This window comes from Streptopelia decaocto, assembly GCF_964273445.1.
Source record: "Streptopelia decaocto genome assembly, chromosome: 6".
Taxonomy (NCBI): Eukaryota; Metazoa; Chordata; class Aves; order Columbiformes; family Columbidae; genus Streptopelia; species Streptopelia decaocto.
In genome coordinates this window covers 68,095,220-68,112,471 of record NC_138660.1, presented here as the reverse complement: position 1 = coordinate 68,112,471, position 17,252 = coordinate 68,095,220, and the positions used below count along the sequence as shown (strand labels likewise).

The 17,252-nt window shown below is 53.5% G+C and overlaps 1 protein-coding gene across 2 annotated transcripts in view; it reads left to right on the top strand.

Moving 5' to 3' along the window:
- The window catches only part of ACVR1 (activin A receptor type 1), a 51,927-nt gene extending 39,077 nt beyond the window's left edge, over window positions 1-12,850 (top strand). For both annotated transcript variants that reach the window (XM_082055112.1, XM_082055111.1), the window contains 4 exons: window positions 2,567-2,842; window positions 6,141-6,338; window positions 10,961-11,091; window positions 11,566-12,850. In XM_082055112.1, coding sequence (XP_081911238.1) covers window positions 2,567-2,842; window positions 6,141-6,338; window positions 10,961-11,091; window positions 11,566-11,700 — 740 coding nt within the window. In that variant the 3' untranslated portion in view covers window positions 11,701-12,850. The remainder of the gene's footprint in view (window positions 1-2,566; window positions 2,843-6,140; window positions 6,339-10,960; window positions 11,092-11,565) is intronic.
- Window positions 12,851-17,252: the final 4,402 nt, after the last annotated feature.

Sequence of the window (17,252 nt, the reverse complement as noted above, 5' to 3'; positions counted from 1 at the left end):
CCGGGCAGGCGGGGGGTTGTTGGCCGTGCAGTGTGCAGGGAGGAGGCGCCACGGGCCCGCGCAGCAGGAACGGGGCCTCGCGGGCAGCCACGTGGCGACAGCGTGCGGAGTGTCCGTGCAGGGGCTCCAGTGCGCCCGGTTCATGGAACTTCGGTTCACCTGGGAAAAGCAAAGGGAGAAGAGGTGGGGAGGAGTTTATCATGAGATGTAAATATTTGAATAGTTTTCCTTGTGCCTGAATAACCTGAAGTGTGAATCCATGATTTTCTTTGTTTAACTGTTCTGCTCAGGCACCAACTAAACTCCCTTGGTGTTTAAGCTTCAGCTAGATTTGCCCCTCTGTGATGTAAATATGAAAGTGTGATGATTTTGAATCTTTGTACCTTGTGTGCTCAGTTCTGAGAGCTTAGAAGATGGCTGGTTTGCGTTGCGAGGCACGGCTGAGGTGTGACAGCCCTTTGGTTCCCGGCGGACGTGCCCTCCTTTCAGTGCTGCGCCCCGTCTGCAGGCCGAGCAGGAGTGTTTTCCGTGTGCTGACATCACCTCGCCCGCAATCCGTCTTTCTTCAATCGGTTTCACTTGGGCTCCTTATTCTTGTTTCCTGTCAGAGAATGTTCCTTGGCTCTATAGCTCACCCTGCTAGACGTTTGTCTAATGTTTCCTGAAGCAGTTCCTTTGGTACTACAAAAATAATTTGGTGGCTTTCTGAAATGTGAATTATTGAACTTTCCTTCCCGAGAGAGCAAGTAACTTGGCTGAAATTACATTACACGTTTCCCATGTTCCTCTGTCTGTGTTTAGTCTTTCTTGATAACTGTCACATTTGTTGGCTATTTTATAGAATTTTTTTAGATGCAGTATTAAACAATATCAGAGATTACAGAAGTATACCGTTGTGCAGAAATCTGAGTTCAAGAGAGGAAGCAGCGGGTGTTCTTCCTGACAAATGTCGTATGTGGGCTTTTAATAAACGTGATTTGTTCCTCTGACTGGGGAATGAAACTTCAGTTGCTCCCAGCTCGAGCTGTTGAGGTCAACAGTGTGTCCGAGGCGCAGCGAGCGCGGGGACGGGCGAGCTGCTCCTGTCGCTCGGGTTCACCAGGACTCCGCAGTTTGGAAAGCGGCTCTTGAGCTCCAGAGACAAGTTTTGCTCAGTTCCTCTGTAGAAAGTCACAGTGAGGTGGAGCTGTGATGTGTGGAGGGGCTGTGCCTTCTGCCACCGGGGAAGCCAGCACGCCCCGTGGCCTTGGAAGTGCACGTGATTCCATAGGACTTGTGTGTTGGAGGCGTTGCTTCTCTGCAGTGGGCAGCAGATGTGCCGGTCTGTGTGTTGGGTCATGGCTTCTCTGCAGTGGGCAGCAGCAGATGTGCTGGTCTGTGTGTTGGGTCATGGCTTCTCTGCAGTGGGCAGCAGATGTGCCGCTCTGTGTGTTGGGTCATGGCTTCTCTGCAGTGGGCAGCAGCAGATGTGCCGGTCTGTGTGTTGGGTCATGGCTTCTCTGCAGTGGGCAGCAGCAGATGTGCCGGTCTGTGTGTTGGTTGCATGGCTTCTCTGCAGTGGGCAGCAGCAGATGTGCCGGTCTGTGTGTTGGGTCATGGCTTCTCTGCAGTGGGCAGCAGATGTGCTGGTCTGTGTGTTGGGTCATGGCTTCTCTGCAGTGGGCAGCAGATGTGCCGGTCTGTGTGTTGGAGGCGTTGCTTCTCTGCAGTGGGCAGCAGATGTGCCAGTCTGTGTGTTGCAGCCATGGCTTCTCTGCAGTGGGCAGCAGCAGATGTGCCGGTCTGTGTGTTGGTTGCATGGCTTCTCTGCAGTGGGCAGCAGCAGATGTGCCGGTCTGTGTGTTGGTTGCATGGCTTCTCTGCAGTGGGCAGCAGCAGATGTGCCGGTCTGTGTGTTGGTTGCATGGCTTCTCTGCAGTGGGCAGCAGCAGATGTGCCGGTCTGTGTGTTGGTTGCATGGCTTCTCTGCAGTGGGCAGCAGCAGATGTGCCGGTCTGTGTGTTGGTTGCATGGCTTCTCTGCAGTGGGCAGCAGATGTGCTGGTCTGTGTGTTGCAGCCATGGCTTCTCTGCAGTGGGCAGCAGATGTGCTGGTCTGTGTGTTGCAGCCATGGCTTCTCTGCAGTGGGCAGCAGCAGATGTGCCGGTCTGTGTGTTGGTTGCATGGCTTCTCTGCAGTGGGCAGCAGCAGATGTGCTGCAACCGGCCAGTCTGTTACTGGAAACTTCCCCGCCCCAAGGTTCTTCAAAAAGAAAGAAAACAGAGCAAAAGAACCTTTTTTTTTTTTTTTAAAGGATGTGGTCCTAACAAGTGCTTGTGCTTGGTGAGGCTGACAAAATACATGAATACATTGTTGTGAATAGACGAGTTCTAGAATATGTCAGCTTCTTTCATCATGGTAATACCTGTAGTTTGTGCTCAGTGCAGAACAATTGTGGAAAAGTTTTAATTAAACAGTTTTAAGTTGTAAGCAGTGCCTAAGTAGTGTTGATTCTTTTCTTGGGGGAGTCTTGAAGGGGCTCTGTCATTTCATGTCGTTGTTCCTCCTTTCGTCCTCCCGCTCTCAGGTTTCATCGCGTCTGACATGACGTCCAGGAACTCCAGCACGCAGCTGTGGCTCATCACCCACTACCACGAGATGGGCTCTCTGTACGACTACCTGCAGCTCACCACGCTGGACACTGTCAGCTGCCTGCGCATCGTGCTCTCCATCGCCAGCGGCCTGGCGCATTTGCACATCGAGATCTTCGGCACGCAGGGCAAGCCTGCCATTTCCCACCGGGACTTGAAGAGCAAAAACATCCTCGTGAAGAAGAACGGGCAGTGCTGCATAGCGGATCTGGGTGAGTCCGCATCAGTGCTGGTGCGCTCTGCGCGTTCCTGTGGAAATCAAATCCACTGGGTAACTGCAGCTGTGGAAGTCTTAAGTAACTTACAACAGCCTTACTCTGGTGTGGTGCTGCGGGCAGGTCTACAACAGCCACTAGATGGCACTTAGACCTCGGGAATGTCACTGTGACCAGGAGCAGCCCTGACACCGACACCAGCACCTCTCCGGTGTTTGGTGTTAAATGCTGTTGGTGGATCCCGGCAGACAGCTGCTGTTGGGCTTCAGCCCATCTCTGAACTCAATGTCCTTCCACGTACAGAACTACGTGTCTGTCCCGGGCTCTGTCTGTCTGTCCAGCCCGGGCCCCCTGCTGTGCGCCCAGAGCTGGGCTCTGTGACCCGCGGGCTTCAGACGTGGAGCTGGCAGGTGCTGAGGAACAGCTGCAGCATGGTGGCTCGTTCACACCTCCCGGCTGTGTCTGACACTGCTTCTTTTGTTCTTTGAAGACAAGGGAGGAGATAGCGGCCGAACAGCAGTATTGGGAGTCATTAGCTAGATAGAAAGTGTATTAGGAGATGGGATTTTTTCCATAATGATTCCACTGCATAGTTCCTATCCCTTCTGCCTGAGGGACAGGAGGTACAGGGCAGACGTGAAAGCCACACACCCAGGCCTCTCTAAATTTCCAGAGGGAATAGTAAGTGAAAGGTGGTACAGTAAGTTGAAAATACAAAACTTCAGAGATTGGCTTTTAAATAAATTTGTAGCTGACACTGAGGAGGAGGCAGCACACGCTGACATTGATTGACATCACACTAATAAAGTGAAATCTACCACATTATTTGTTGAGAGACTTCAGATATGGGAGAGATTTTCGAAGAGAGCACAGCAATAAACATTTCCCAGTTAGTTCTTTTGGTGATAAATTAGCTATTTTTTAAACATGAAATCTTCAGGCATGTATCCGACATGTTTTCCCTTTGTTCCTTATCTGTAAAGGAGAGTTACCAAAGAGTTTGTTGCATCTGCCAGATATATTCACGCCCTTTTTTTCTGTAGAGCTTTGTCTTTCTTTTCCTCCTCTGGTCTCGTTCTGTGTTTAAACACGTGCACCGCACAGGAAAGGTGGCACTTCAGAGGCTGGTGTGAGCAGATGGAAAGGTGCGCGGCAGCGGCCACAGCTGAGCTGGACTGGGCTCCTGTCCGTCACTCCGGCTTCTGCCCTTCCCTGTACCCATTAGGATGAGGGGCCAGCTCTAGAACCAGCGCGATGACCTGGCCGTGTGTGGTACCCGCCGGTCCTGCCGGCAGCCGCGCTGGACTCGCTGCCGCGGTCCCGTCCCTCGCGCTTGGGAAGCGGCCGCTCGTGCTGCCCGGAGCAGCAGCCGCGCAGCCAGGCCGCTGCTGCAGCACGGTCTGGCTGAGCAGAGCCGGCGTCATAAAGCCCGAGGATGTCAGTCTGGCGTCAGTCTGTCCGCGCTGGGGAGGAGTTCTGCCCTTCCAACGCAATTCACACACGTGGTCACAGGTCTCAGTTGAGCAGCTGCGCAGAGCAGCAGAATAATGCTTAGGGCAAGGAAGAAAAAGCCCAACCCTCCTCTTACTCCTTCGTTCCCTGTCCACGCGGAGTAGTGAATGTCTGTCTGAAACAAGCACTGCTATTTGTAGGGAAGGTGCAAAGAGTGCTGAAAAACTATTTTTGCTCAGTTTTTGTTTCTAGCAGCTATACCAGTATACTAAAGAGGATTTTTTGGTGTCTTGAAAACCAATGTGTTTCATCAATTTGTATTCCTGTCAAACTTTTTATTTTTTAAAAAGCATGTTTTTAAAGAATTGGAGTCTTCCTGTAAGAGTTCCCGTGACGGGCGCTCACGGCCCGGAGGCCGATGGCACCCAGGTCTCCTGCGAGAAGAGCCCAAGCAGCGCAAAGGCTGCAGAGCTGCCCCTGCGGCAGGAGCCCGGTTGCAACACTGCTGGCCCCTGACCCCGTTGCAACACTGTCCGCTGGCAGCGCGCGGGGCGGCCGCTCGCGTCCCCCAGCCTGCGACCTTTGGCCTGCCCGTTTGTTAATCTGGTTTGCCCAGTTGGCTGGAGTGTTACTGTTCTTATCAGAGCCTTCTCCAGAGTCTTGAAGTCTTCAGAGTTTGCCAGGAAATTGGGCAAGTCAGGTTTTTTTAGTGTTACAATTCATATCTATTGTATAATATAAATATAAAAAATACATAAATGTTAAGAGTGTTTATCAATATATGTCCTCCATGTGTGTATACATGGATATGACCAAAAAGGCTTTCCGAAAGCTCTTAGCCATCACGGGTTAGTAGATGGTGTCTTTCTGGAGGTGCCAGAAGCATTTTTGTAGCATCTTGAAATGACTTGGAAGTGCATTGAAATTGTGGTGAAGTGTTTTCCAAATTGTTGTTACAGTGAAGTACAGGCTGCTTTTTGGAAAGAAAAAGAATTCATGATCAGCTGATAGGGTATTTTTTTGTGAGATTGAGTTAAAAAGCTTTTGAAGTTTAATCTAAAAACCTCATGTTAAATGTAAATAGTATATGTTGTTCTTCCAAGAGTTGTTGAGGAAATTAGGGAGAGTTTGTGTCATCTTTTCGATTGCTTAGTTGTGTCGTGCACTTGTTGCTGTTCAATTTGCAGTGCTCTCTGTTTACCGGGGCAAAACGAGTACTCTGTGTTTCCAAATTTACAGTCATTTAGTCCCTCACATAATGTTCTTTGCTTAAATGTTTAGTAATTAATAGAAACCAGGTAGAGTGGTTTTGACTGACTCATTTTAGATCAGCTTGAGGATGTTTATTTTTCAAGCTGCTGCAAATATGGTGTTTTTTGTTTTCCAGCTTGATTTTTTTAACTTGTGTATATCCGTCATGCAGTGTTTTTCTTCTCTCTGCCCCGCGGTTCGGATATATCCACCTACCCAAAAGCTCTATAAATAAATGCGAATGCTGTGTAAAATTGTTTTCTTCTAAGTAACAGATGCTTGGCCTTCTGTGTATACGTGCCCAGAGCGCTGGTGACATCCAGTGGCCGCAAAACACTTAATGACAACGTTTTGCAACAGTGCAATAACATGCTTAATGGTAATCCCTGAGGAGATAATTGGTCTCGGTCTAGGCCACAGGGGCTGTTTTTGACGGCTCGTTTGGAGCTGACCCAGTTGGTCTTTGGACAGTTGCACTCTCAGCTCCTTCTCTTTAAGCAACTGTCTGAGTGTTGCTGCTCACGTGTGATTTTGAAGATATGCTGCTGTAGTTGCGAAGGGGCCTTACGAGCGCCGTTTGTGTGTCCCGCAGGGCTGGCAGTGATGCACTCCCAGAGCACCAACCAGCTGGACGTGGGCAACAACCCGCGCGTGGGCACCAAGCGCTACATGGCCCCGGAGGTGCTGGACGAGAGCATCCAGGCCGACTGCTTCGACTCCTACAAGAGGGTCGACATCTGGGCCTTCGGGCTGGTCCTCTGGGAGGTAGCCAGGCGCATGGTTAGCAACGGTAAGTTCGGGGACTCCTCTGCTTGGTTGTAGAAGGGGTTCAGCGAATGGTGATTCACAGCAAAGCATCTGCCACAAAGCGCACAGCGTGCCCGGCAGGGACCAGGCCGCCGGAGTACTGCGGTTCTGACACTGCTGCCCGTCTTGAAGTCGTTGGTGTGCTGGGTACCGAGGCTGAAGATTGTTGCCATTTCTGTTCAGGTACAGAAGAGACAGGGTTCCCTGACACATCCTAAATCGTGATGAGAAATAATTCATGCCAAACAGTCAGATCATAAAGTCTCAAAACTTTTTCTGTCAGAGGAGTTACCTGGAGATGTGGGCAGCATCGGGAACAGGTATTGTTCTGATACAAGAACTTATGTCAGCTGAATCACAGAGCATGATGATGTCAGGTGAAGGTCTATGTGGTTAATTAGACAAAGGAGTAAAGTCTTGCCAACACACAGTGGTTTTGTTTTTTTTTTATGATGTTCTCTGTTTATTGGCAAATGGCTGTCGTGGACAGTCACGAAGACTTGCTCATTGCATTTCCCAATACTTGGATGCCTCTGGGTTGCAGTTCACATCAGTGCGAAACCCTTGAGAATGTAAAAACACTGAAAAACACGGTTTTATATTCCACACTTTGTGTCTCAGCAATCTGTGAGCACAGTAGCTCAGCCACTGCATCGTGTGATGGGCTTGCTGGGCCCTGGTGAAGTCCCTGTGCTGGAGGTGGTGCTGCGAGGGGAAGGGAGGAGGAGGAGGCAGGCGGCCTTCCTCGAATCCTGGGGCAGCTCTGGGCCCCTCACGCCAAGAAAGGCCTTGAGGTGCTGGAGTGAGTGGAGAGAAGGGAACGGAGCTGGTGAGGGGCTGGAGCACAAGTGTGATGGAGCGGCTGAGGGACCTGGGGGTTCAGCTGGAGAACAGGAGCTGAGGGGAGACCTTCTGATCTCTGAACTGCCTGAAAGGAGCTTGGAGCCAGGGGGGTCGGGCTCTGCTCCCCAGGAACAAGCGCCAGGAGCAGAGGAAACGGCCTCAAGTTGCCCAGGGGAGGTTGAGGTTGGATCTGGGGAACAATTTCTTCCCCAAAGGGCTGTGGGGCATTGAACAGGCTGCCCAGGGCAGTGCTGGAGTCACCATCCCTGGAGGGCTGGACAGACGGACATGAGGTTCTCAGGACATGGGGCAGGGACAGGGCTGGGTAACGGTTGGACTTGATGATCCTGAGGGTCTTTTCCAACCAAATGATTCTGTGATTTTATGCTGTACATAGCATATATAAAAATACACACAGTCTCACCTAGGTGCCTCTTGCAATAAAAACTTCATTAAATTGTATGTATTATTTAAATATTCCCATGCTGAAGTTTAGATACACATGTACTACTGCAGTAAGTGCAGTTCACAGACAACGTACCTGAGCTACATTGAAACTCGGGAGCTCAGGTGGTGCCGGCAGCTGCAGCGAGGGCTGCGGAACCCGGCGTGGGCTGCGGCGCTGCCGGTGCTGGGGCGCTGGGTGGTTCGGTTGGGCTGAGCTCGGCGCCGTGGGAAGGAAGCGCTGTGAACGGTAGCGCAGGTGTGTCGTGAGACGGGCCGTAACGTCTTAAGCGTAAGACAACAGCGATGCTTATTCCACAGCACTTCTTTCCAGTCGCTCTGTATTTCTGGCTGTTGCCGTAGGTAGTTACGTTTCCTTGCGCTGGTTTGAAATGGAATAAGCATTTTTCTCCCCGCCGGGTGCTTAGCTGTGCGGACATCGTTGCTCCATCGGGTGGTCGCTGGGGTCACCCTGTGTGATTTGCAGCAGACTCTGGCAGTGGGGCGAGCTGTGAGGTCGGCGTAGGGCGCCGTGTGACCCGCCTGCCGTGTCAGCTGTGTGTGCTGGCGCATTCGCTGCGGGCCCCTGCCGAGGGACGCTTGTCACCTCTTACCGGCTGGAAATGCAGAGTCTGTTCCAGGGGGTCAGCCTGGTTTAGTGCTTCAGTTCGCGGAGACTCTGAAGTTGTATTCTGACTAATTATAAGCCTGATAGTTTTTAAAATTTGAAAAATTTGTTTTTATGTTTTTATTATTTTAATGTTTACTTTTTTTTTTTTTTTAACTTATCTAATGGTTCTCAAGGTGACACAGCAGTTTTCAGTACGTTCCTGTTGTGGCTTACTGAAAGGAGGAACGTGTGCTCGGAAATGCCTCCTCCACAAGCGGGAGTGCTTGTGTATGGTCTCTGTGCTGTAGCAGGAGCCCCTCAGCATTTCTCCCTGTACCTGAAAACGTGGGTTAAGCCCCAGATCATGGCTCTCCTCTCTTTGAGCAGAGCAGCGCTAGCTCCTGGCAGAGCGCTGGTGCCGTGCCCTGGGCGCTCCCTGCCCAGCGCACGGCGCCTCGCGTCGCTGCTCGCCTGGCGCTCACGGTTCTATGCCGTGTGAATCTTCACTGTCCTTCCCAGCGCTGGGGTGTTATTCAATATTAACACAAGACCGGAGCCGAAAGCTGGTTCCTGCCTGAGCCACCACGGTGTGTGGTCAGCGCTCCCAGGCTGTGCGGGCGCGGTGCGGGTCCCGCTTGGCTCCGGCAGCGAGGATCCTGCGCCCACAGGACAAGCTGGCGTTGAGTAACGAGAACGAAAGGTGAAGAAAACGCTGCTGCCTGTGCGTGCCTTAGTGGATTTGAGCAGCGGAAAGCCAGCAGCCCCGGGGAAAGGCTACAATGCACTGTAAAGGGCGGAGGGCAGCGAGCCCAGGCGTGCCGGGGCCGCGGCCGGGCAGCGTGCCGGGGGGGCCGCGGTGGCCGGGCTGGCGGCAGCACACGGGCTGGCGGGCGCCGGGATGGCTGCCTGGGCACCCAGCTCTGCTGGAGCAAAGGCCAGACCCAGAGCACTTCACACTTACTGCCATGGGCCTTAGCTGGAATAGCCACTCACACACCCGATGCTTTGGAAAGACCACGTGAAAATAGTAAATCAGAGCCAAACTCTCTCTTTTTGTGACAGAGTTCATCTGTAATACCCTAAGGACCCTGGGACCGTTTTCAGAGCCGTGTGCCGTAGCACCGAAGCTCTGCGTTTGAGCGTAAAGCCTCTGCTTTACCTGACGTGGCAGTGTTTCTGTGTTCTTGAGTTCTCACAGCAAACTTCACTGTGTGTTGTGGGAGGGAGCGGGAGCGGTGGGCACTGCCGGTGCTGCTTGGTGTGCCAGGGGTGAATTGCTGGGAGGAGGAGGGGGTGGCGTGTCCTGGAACACAGTCCGTCCTGCGCGTCCATCCGCGGCGCTGTGGGCAATCCTGCCGCTGCAGCCGCTGCCCGGCGCTCCGCTGCCCTGCCTCCCTGAGGAGCTGGCGGTCCCTGACGGCCCTTCCCCTTTGCTGCGCTCAGCACAGGCAGGGGTTCACAGGCTTTTACAGAAGATCTGTGGGAGTTTGATCTTCATCCCCAGTAGAACAAGAAAACTAAATCCCAGCCACTGTAGCAAAGCTTGAGAATCTCTTCTCTATTTCAATATATCCAAAGCAACAGAAAGTCTCCTGGATGCTGTGTGTGTCTGGCTGTGGCACAGCTGTCAGGCTGCTAAAAAGCAGTTTTGAGATCGTTCTGCCCATCTTTCTACTGGACACAAAGGCCTCATTTGCTCGGTGTTTGCACAAGCTGTGACCCGAGTGCCTGTCTTTGAACGCCAGTTTTGAAACCGGCCTCCTAAGCGAGCTGATCACCTGCGAGCCCCTGCGCTGGTGAGGCAGCAGCGCGGCACGCTGCCCTGGGCGCAGCCGGGGCCGCGGAGCCCTGTGAGCCCCTGCGCTGGTGAGGCAGCAGCGCGGCACGCTGCCCTGGGCGCAGCCGGGGCCGCGGAGCCCTGCCAGCCCCTGCGCTGGTGAGGCAGCAGCGCGGCACGCTGCCCTGGGCGCAGCCGGGGCCGCGGAGCCCTGCCAGCCCCTGCGCTGGTGAGGCAGCAGCGCGGCACGCTGCCCTGGGCGCAGCCGGGGCCGCGGAGCCGCCAGTGACGCTTGTGAGAGCACACGCGTGGGCTCAGTGTTCAGCACAGAGTCCTGGCTGATGCGCTCAGACGTGGGAGCCACGCGCTCGCCCGTGTTTGGCTTCGTGGTGGCATGTGCTGCCAGTTACCCTGGCTGGTTTACTGCCTTCATAACCAGAAACCCAGTTACTCGAAGCAGCAGCGGGAGGGTGCGTTGATGCTGACACGCTCACTGGACTATTCCAGGAATCATAAAACCGTGCAGTGCATGGTAAACATATGGAAAAGCACAACGCAGACCTCAAGTGTTTTACGTTTGCTAGTAGAAATCCCAGTTTTGTGTAGTCAGCAAACCTCCCTGCTTTCTACAAGAAGGCCTTTTGGCAAGTGAATTTATTTCTCGTCATTTTAGCTCGGGCATCTGCAAAATGGATATAGTTCTTTCTTTAGAGAATTGTAATATGAGCCAATTAATTAGCATTTTGGGTAGAAGAAGGTGTTCCTATGACAGTAAGTGCTCTTCTGTAGTTCAATGGCTGCTTGATGCTGTGGTGTTAACTCCTAGAAGATTTTTGAGCTTCTTGGCTCGGCCATGTGTTGTGTTTGTGTGCAGGAGTGCTGGTTCTCTGGCACAGCCATTGACTGACGCCTCTGGGTTGTGTCTCACTAGGTATCGTGGAGGACTATAAACCACCGTTCTATGACTTGGTTCCCAACGATCCCAGTTTTGAAGACATGAGGAAGGTGGTCTGTGTGGATCAGCAGAGGCCGAACATTCCCAACAGATGGTTCTCAGACCCCGTAAGTGGCGGTGCCGGCGCGGGTTTGCAGGCGCTGCCTGCTGACCCGCCTGCTTTCGAACGTGCTTTCCGGTTATCGCTGGACATGGGGGCGATCTCGGTGCTGCCGGCGAGGCGTTGCCGGTGAGGTTCAGGAGCGGCCGGCGCGCACCGTGTCTGTGCGCAGGAGGAAACGCAGCGAGCAGAGCTGGGGCTGCCGAGTCTGAGCTCCTCACGATCGGCCCTGCAGCAGCGCCGTCCAACTGTGACTGTTCTAAAGCTGCTCTTGGTTTAACCAGTTTAGCAGACTTGGGTTTTTTCAACACACGAAAGCTGTATATTTGATAGATAACCGCAAACTCTCTGTAGACACTGAAAATTGAGTATTAATACAGCAATAAAACCTTGTCGTGTTAGTGCTTAGCCCAATCTAGGGCTGCCTTGGCTTGTGATTTGTGGACTCATGTTCGTGTTTTGGTTTCTATTCTTTTCGCAGACACTAACGTCTCTTGCCAAGCTGATGAAAGAATGCTGGTATCAAAACCCATCAGCGAGACTAACAGCCCTGCGCATCAAAAAGACTTTGACCAAAATTGACAATTCCTTAGATAAACTGAAAGCGGACTGTTGACCCTCTGGTGCTCTCCTGCGGGAAGGCGGCGGCGGCCCGGCCGGACGCTCGCACGCCGGGTCCCCGCGCGGCCCGGCACGCGCCGTCACCGCGCCGTCACCGCGCTGTCACCGCGCTGTCACTGCGCCGGCGCTCCGGGACAGCGGCACCGCATGGACTCTGCTCGGTGAGCGCAGCGGCATTTCACAGACGGTCAAGCTCTAAGGACTCACGCGGATGGACTGTTGCGGGGGTAGTGGCCTGAAGGAAGACAGAGAAATCCTAAGACAAGATCAGGGCATTAAATAATGGCTTTGAACGGCTTTTTTCTTTTGGTTTCTTTTTTTTTCCTTTTTTTTTTTTTCTTTTTTTAATTCTCTGATCACTCCCAGGGTGAACACGTGGAAGTGGTGAATTTTAATCAGCAATATTGCCTGTGCTTCTCTTCTTTATTGCACTAGGAATTCTTTGCATTCCTTACTTGCACTGTCACTGTTACTTTTAATGACATGACTTGCCAAAAATAAGATTGGCTGTACACTACATTGATCTATGCCTGATTAATAGGAAATGAATTTGGTAAACTGAAAATGTAACTGTCAGATTTTAGCTGCATATTACATGTGTACTGATGTTTACAATAATGCTGAACATTAGGAATTTCTCGTTTATACAAAACTTGCAAATTATTTATTACTAGTGCACTTGGCAGTTTTTTAAACTGTAAAATAAGTGCATAAAGTTAAAGCTTATTTTTATGTGGCCTCTTTCATGATTTCTTACACAGATGTTTTTGTAACACAATATAACCTGAAACATAAATTGTTTTCTGTATTATCATATTACAACTCGATAGTCACCTTTTAAGTGCTTCACATTCGTAGGTGTGTGGTCTGTAACATATTTTCAGTTCAAATACGGAACATATATATAGCCATTACCCACACGACGTTGTGTCTGCTATCTTACTGATCTAGAGAAGGAGAGCAATGGAGGAATTAACTACAATTTTAGGTCATGAATGCTGTGGGGAAAATGCATTTTATTTCTTCTAAGCTATATAATATGCATTTAAACTCTGCCAGAAAAATAACTATTTTGTTTTAATCTACTTTTTCTATTTAGTAGTTATTTGTATAAATTAAATAGAATGTTTTCAAGTCAAACAACAGACTGGTTTAGTTCTCTCGCTGCCGCCAGCGCGGAAGGGCTGTGCCGCCCCGGTGCTGCGGTTGTGCGCGGCTGTTGGGCCGGCTCTGCTGTTGTGCGGGTGGAACCCCCGGTGCTGCGGCTGTGCGCGGCTGGTGGGCCGGCTCGGCTGTTCCGGTGCGGCTGTTGGGTCAGCTCTGCTGTTGTGCAGGGGGAACCCCCGGTGCTGCGGCTGTGCGCAGCTGTGGGGCCGGCTCTGCTGTTGTGCAGGTGTGGAACCCCGGTGCTGCGGTTGTGCGCGGCTGTTGGGTCAGCTCTGCTGTTGTGCAGGGGGAACCCTGGTGCTGCGGCTGTGCGCGGCTGTTGGGCCGGCTCTGCTGTTGTGCGGGTGGAACCCCGGTGCTGCAGTTGTGCGTGGCTGTGGGGCCGGCTCTGCTGTTGTGCAGGGGGAACCCCCGGTGCTGCAGTTGTGCGTGGCTGTGGGGCCGGCTCTGCTGTTGTGCAGGGGGAACCCCGGTGCTGCGGCTGTGCGGCTGGCTCTGCTGTTGTGCAGGTGGAACCTCGGTGCTGCAGTTGTGCGCGGCTGTGGGGCCGGCTCTGCTGTTGTGCGGGTGGAACCCCGGTGCTGCAGTTGTGCGTGGCTGTGGGGCCGGCTCTGCTGTTGTGCGGGTGGAACCCCGGTGCTGCGGCTGTGCGGCTGGCTCTGCTGTTGTGCGGGTGGAACCCTGGTGGTGCGGCTGTGCGTGGCTGTTGTGCAGGTGGAACCCTGGTGACCTGAGGGCCATTGGGACATCTTCTCTGGGGTACGATCTTTCTCCGGGGTTCCCTTTGCGTCTGCCGGATCCCGCTCTCCGTTTCTCCAGCGTTTCCGTCCGTCCCGGCCGCCCTCGCCGCTCGGGCCGGGGGCCTCACCTCTCGCTCTGTGTTTCTAGTGCAGAGAGCGGCCGGCGGGGCCGAGAGGCTGCGCGCACAGCAGCGCTGCGGGCGGGCTGGCCCGGTACCACTTGATAGGTCTCTAAATTGTGTTTGATGAGAATCTGAGCAGATCCAGTGCTGCAAAAGACACAGGAAAAGCAGAATGTGATTAGTTTTTATTGTTAGCTTTTAATAGGAAGCCAAAGGCTCAGTTGCCTGAATGCGTTCCAGTTTGCTCTAAACTGGTTTGTGCATGTGGTGGGTGCTGGGCTGTTAAGTAACTGGGGTGCAGGAGGGACAGACAGTGACTCGAGGGGTCGGTCTGGGCTGGAGATGCTCTGCGAATGGAGGTACCCAGTGACAGTTCCAGCTGCAACACGAGGAGCTCTGTTATGTTAGCGATCATTTTCCGATCTAGAGTTTTGCCTGGACTTCTCCAGCTCTGGGTGCCCGATGCACACGCGAGTGTTTCTTTCCTATGTGTTTATGAGATGGAACAGGCATCGGCATTTAAAAGCGAAGGGACGCGAGGCAGCTGCTGGCGGCGGCCCCGGGGCAGCCGGAGAGGACGAGGGATGCGGCTCTGCAGCGCGGCAGTGCCAAGGGCCCGCTTCGGCTTGTTGCTTTGAGTTTTCACAGCTCCAGCGCTTTCCAGTGCAGGTGTTGGAGGAGAGCGACAGTCTGTCATGCTGATGATTAACAACAGTTCGGACCCCTTTGGCTGAATTTGCGGTGCCTTTCTCAAACGCTAAGGTACCGAGTCACGGCATCGTACTAGGTGTTAGGGAAGACAGTCATGTTAGATGCTTCATCCATCTCTTCTCTGCACTGAAGCATCTTCTGAAAAGCATTGTGTGCATATAAGAATGACATGACTTTGGGTGGAAACAGCTCCGTATGCTCCCCAGTGCTTCCCTCTGCTGTCTCTGCAGCTGTGCGCTGGGCCCCCTGGGCACTGCCGGTCGGTGGTGCTGGGCGGCAGTGCCGGTCAGCGATGCTGCTGGTCAGCGGTGCCGGTCAGTGATGCTGCTGGTCAGCGGTGCCGGTCAGTGATGCTGCTGGGCGGCGGTGCCGGTCAGCGATGCTGCTGGTCGGCGGTGCCGGTCAGTGATGCTGCTGGTCAGCGGTGCCGGTCAGCGATGCTGCTGGGCGGCGGTGCCGGTCAGCGATGCTGCTGGTCAGCGGTGCCGGTCAGTGATGCTGCTGGTCAGCGGTGCCGGTCAGTGATGCTGCTGGTCAGCGGTGCCGGTCAGTGATGCTGCTGGTCGGCGGTGCCGGTCAGTGATGCTGCTGGTTGGCGGTGCCGGTCAGTGATGCTGCTGGTTGGCGGTGCCGGTCAGTGATGCTGCTGGTTGGCGGTGCCGGTCAGCGATGCTGCTGGTTGGTGGTGCCGGTCAGCGATGCTGCTGGTTGGTGGTGCCGGTCAGCGATGCTGCTGGTCGGCGGTGCCGGTCAGCGATGCTGCTGGTTGGTGGTGCCGGTCAGTGATGCTGCTGGTCGGTGGTGCCGGTCAGTGATGCTGCTGGTCGGCGGTGCTGGTCGGCGGTGCTGGTCGGCGGTGCTGGAGGGACCTGCAGCGCGTGTCTCCAGGGCAGCCAGTGCCAGCACTGGGAACCACTGGCCTCTTCCAGTTTGGATATGGACCGGACTGAGGACCTTCAGCGTGAGTTAAAACCAGAGCCGTGGCTGTCCCTGTCCATAAAGCAGGAATAACCAACTAAAGGATAAAACCACAAACCGTAAAACCAGCCCAGTAATATCCCGTTTATCCTGCGTTAGGTAAAGAAGATTATCCCAGTGAGCTCCTGGCAGGGGGTGTCTGCCCAGTGCTGGGACCGCGCTGATGGACAAGGTCGTCTTGGTGGGTGCTGCTGCTCACAGCTTCCTTTGGCCTGGCCAGACATCCCGGGATTGCTTTAAACAAAATTCACATTTGTGCCCTGGTCCAGGCTCTGACTGAACTATTTGAATTGTTAACTGTTTGTTTGGGGTTTTTTTTCTAATTAGGTAACTACTTTACAAACTTAAATCGAGAAAACTGAGTGGAAAACCATCATAAGGAGTAATTTCTCAGCAATTCCTTGTCTCTCGACTCAGGGGTAAGTCACTCAGCGCTGCTCTGGTCTGATGTGCAGCTGCTGCTGGGGCCGGGCCGGGCTGCGCTCCACGAGCCAGCAGGAGCCTTGGGACCCAGAGCAGGCCCTTGGGACCCAGAGCAGGGGGAGCCCGGTGGCGGCCACTGAAGGGTTCTCTGTGTCTGGCCTGTTGAACCTCGGGCTCCAGGGTCTGGACAGTTGTAAGAGAAAATGCGTTGCTGCTTTTCCCCTCGGGGTGTCAGGGCCTGGGCAGCAGGAGGTTTCCGGGCGATGTACCTGGAGATAACGCCCACACCTCCCGCGCTGTTTTCCAGCATGTTTATTAATTGATGTTCCTCCAGAACCCCTGTAAAATCTAATCTTCTAAAGGGATTTGGAATGCTTATATATAATCTGCTGCATTAAGGGCGTTGCTGCATTTATTACTATGGAGATGGCACAAGCAGTTCCGTAGTTGAACTGCGGATGTGTCTGATGGATTGGCACTGTAGTCACCGGGGTGTTGTCACCGAGCGGTGCCGCCGTCCACCAGAGCCCTGGTCAGAGGAGGCTCGCCACGTGAAAACTGAATCGGGGGGGTGTCAGCGCAGGAGCGGCGCGGTCTGATTGAGCCGTCCTGTGGCACGTACCACCGCCTGCCAGCTGCAGGAGGAAGGCTGGGCAGGAATGGAGGTGCTTCAGGTTTGGGAGGGGAAGGTGGTTGCTTTTTGCTTGGATCTCTTTTTGTGTGCGGAAGGGCTGTTTATTCCTGGCACTGCGGCTGCTGTCCTGGGAACACCAACGTGTGCTGGTGTTGCTGTGCTGCAGTCACTGAAGCTTCTTCCCGCTTGCCCGTAACTTCCCTCGTGGGCCTCCGGTGCTGGAATTGTCCATGAAAAATCCTTATCAAGCCTCCTAGATTTTTTTTTTATTTACCAGGATTAAACTATTTTGACAGGGAGGGACAAGAAGAATTCTCTGCCCTGCGGGGCCGAGTGTCTGCTGTGCAGAGATCGGCCTTGGCGCGGTGGACGAGGGAAACAAGGGTGTTAGAGGTGCTGTTCGTTCATTTGGAGAGAACACAGATCTCCCTCAAACACAGAATGCATTTTTACATTTTGAACCTAAGATTTGTGTGGGAAAAGTAAGTATTTTATCACGTGTAGAGTTAGTTGTGTTGTGACAGATGCTCTCACCTGGGCACATTTGCTTTATCCCCAGCTGGAAGGAAAAGTACCCCCCACACCTCTGGGCCCAAACCCGGGAACCGTGCCGAGCCAAACCGGGCCGGAGCGCGCCAGGACCAGCCGCGTGGGCGCGGCGGCGTGGAAGAGGCTGTGGATGGAGCTCTGGTCCCCGAGAAGCCGGGACCCTGTCTGTGCAAAGTGCCGTTTCTCACGGGTCACAGCCCCCGTGTGGTGCGGGGCCCCGTGT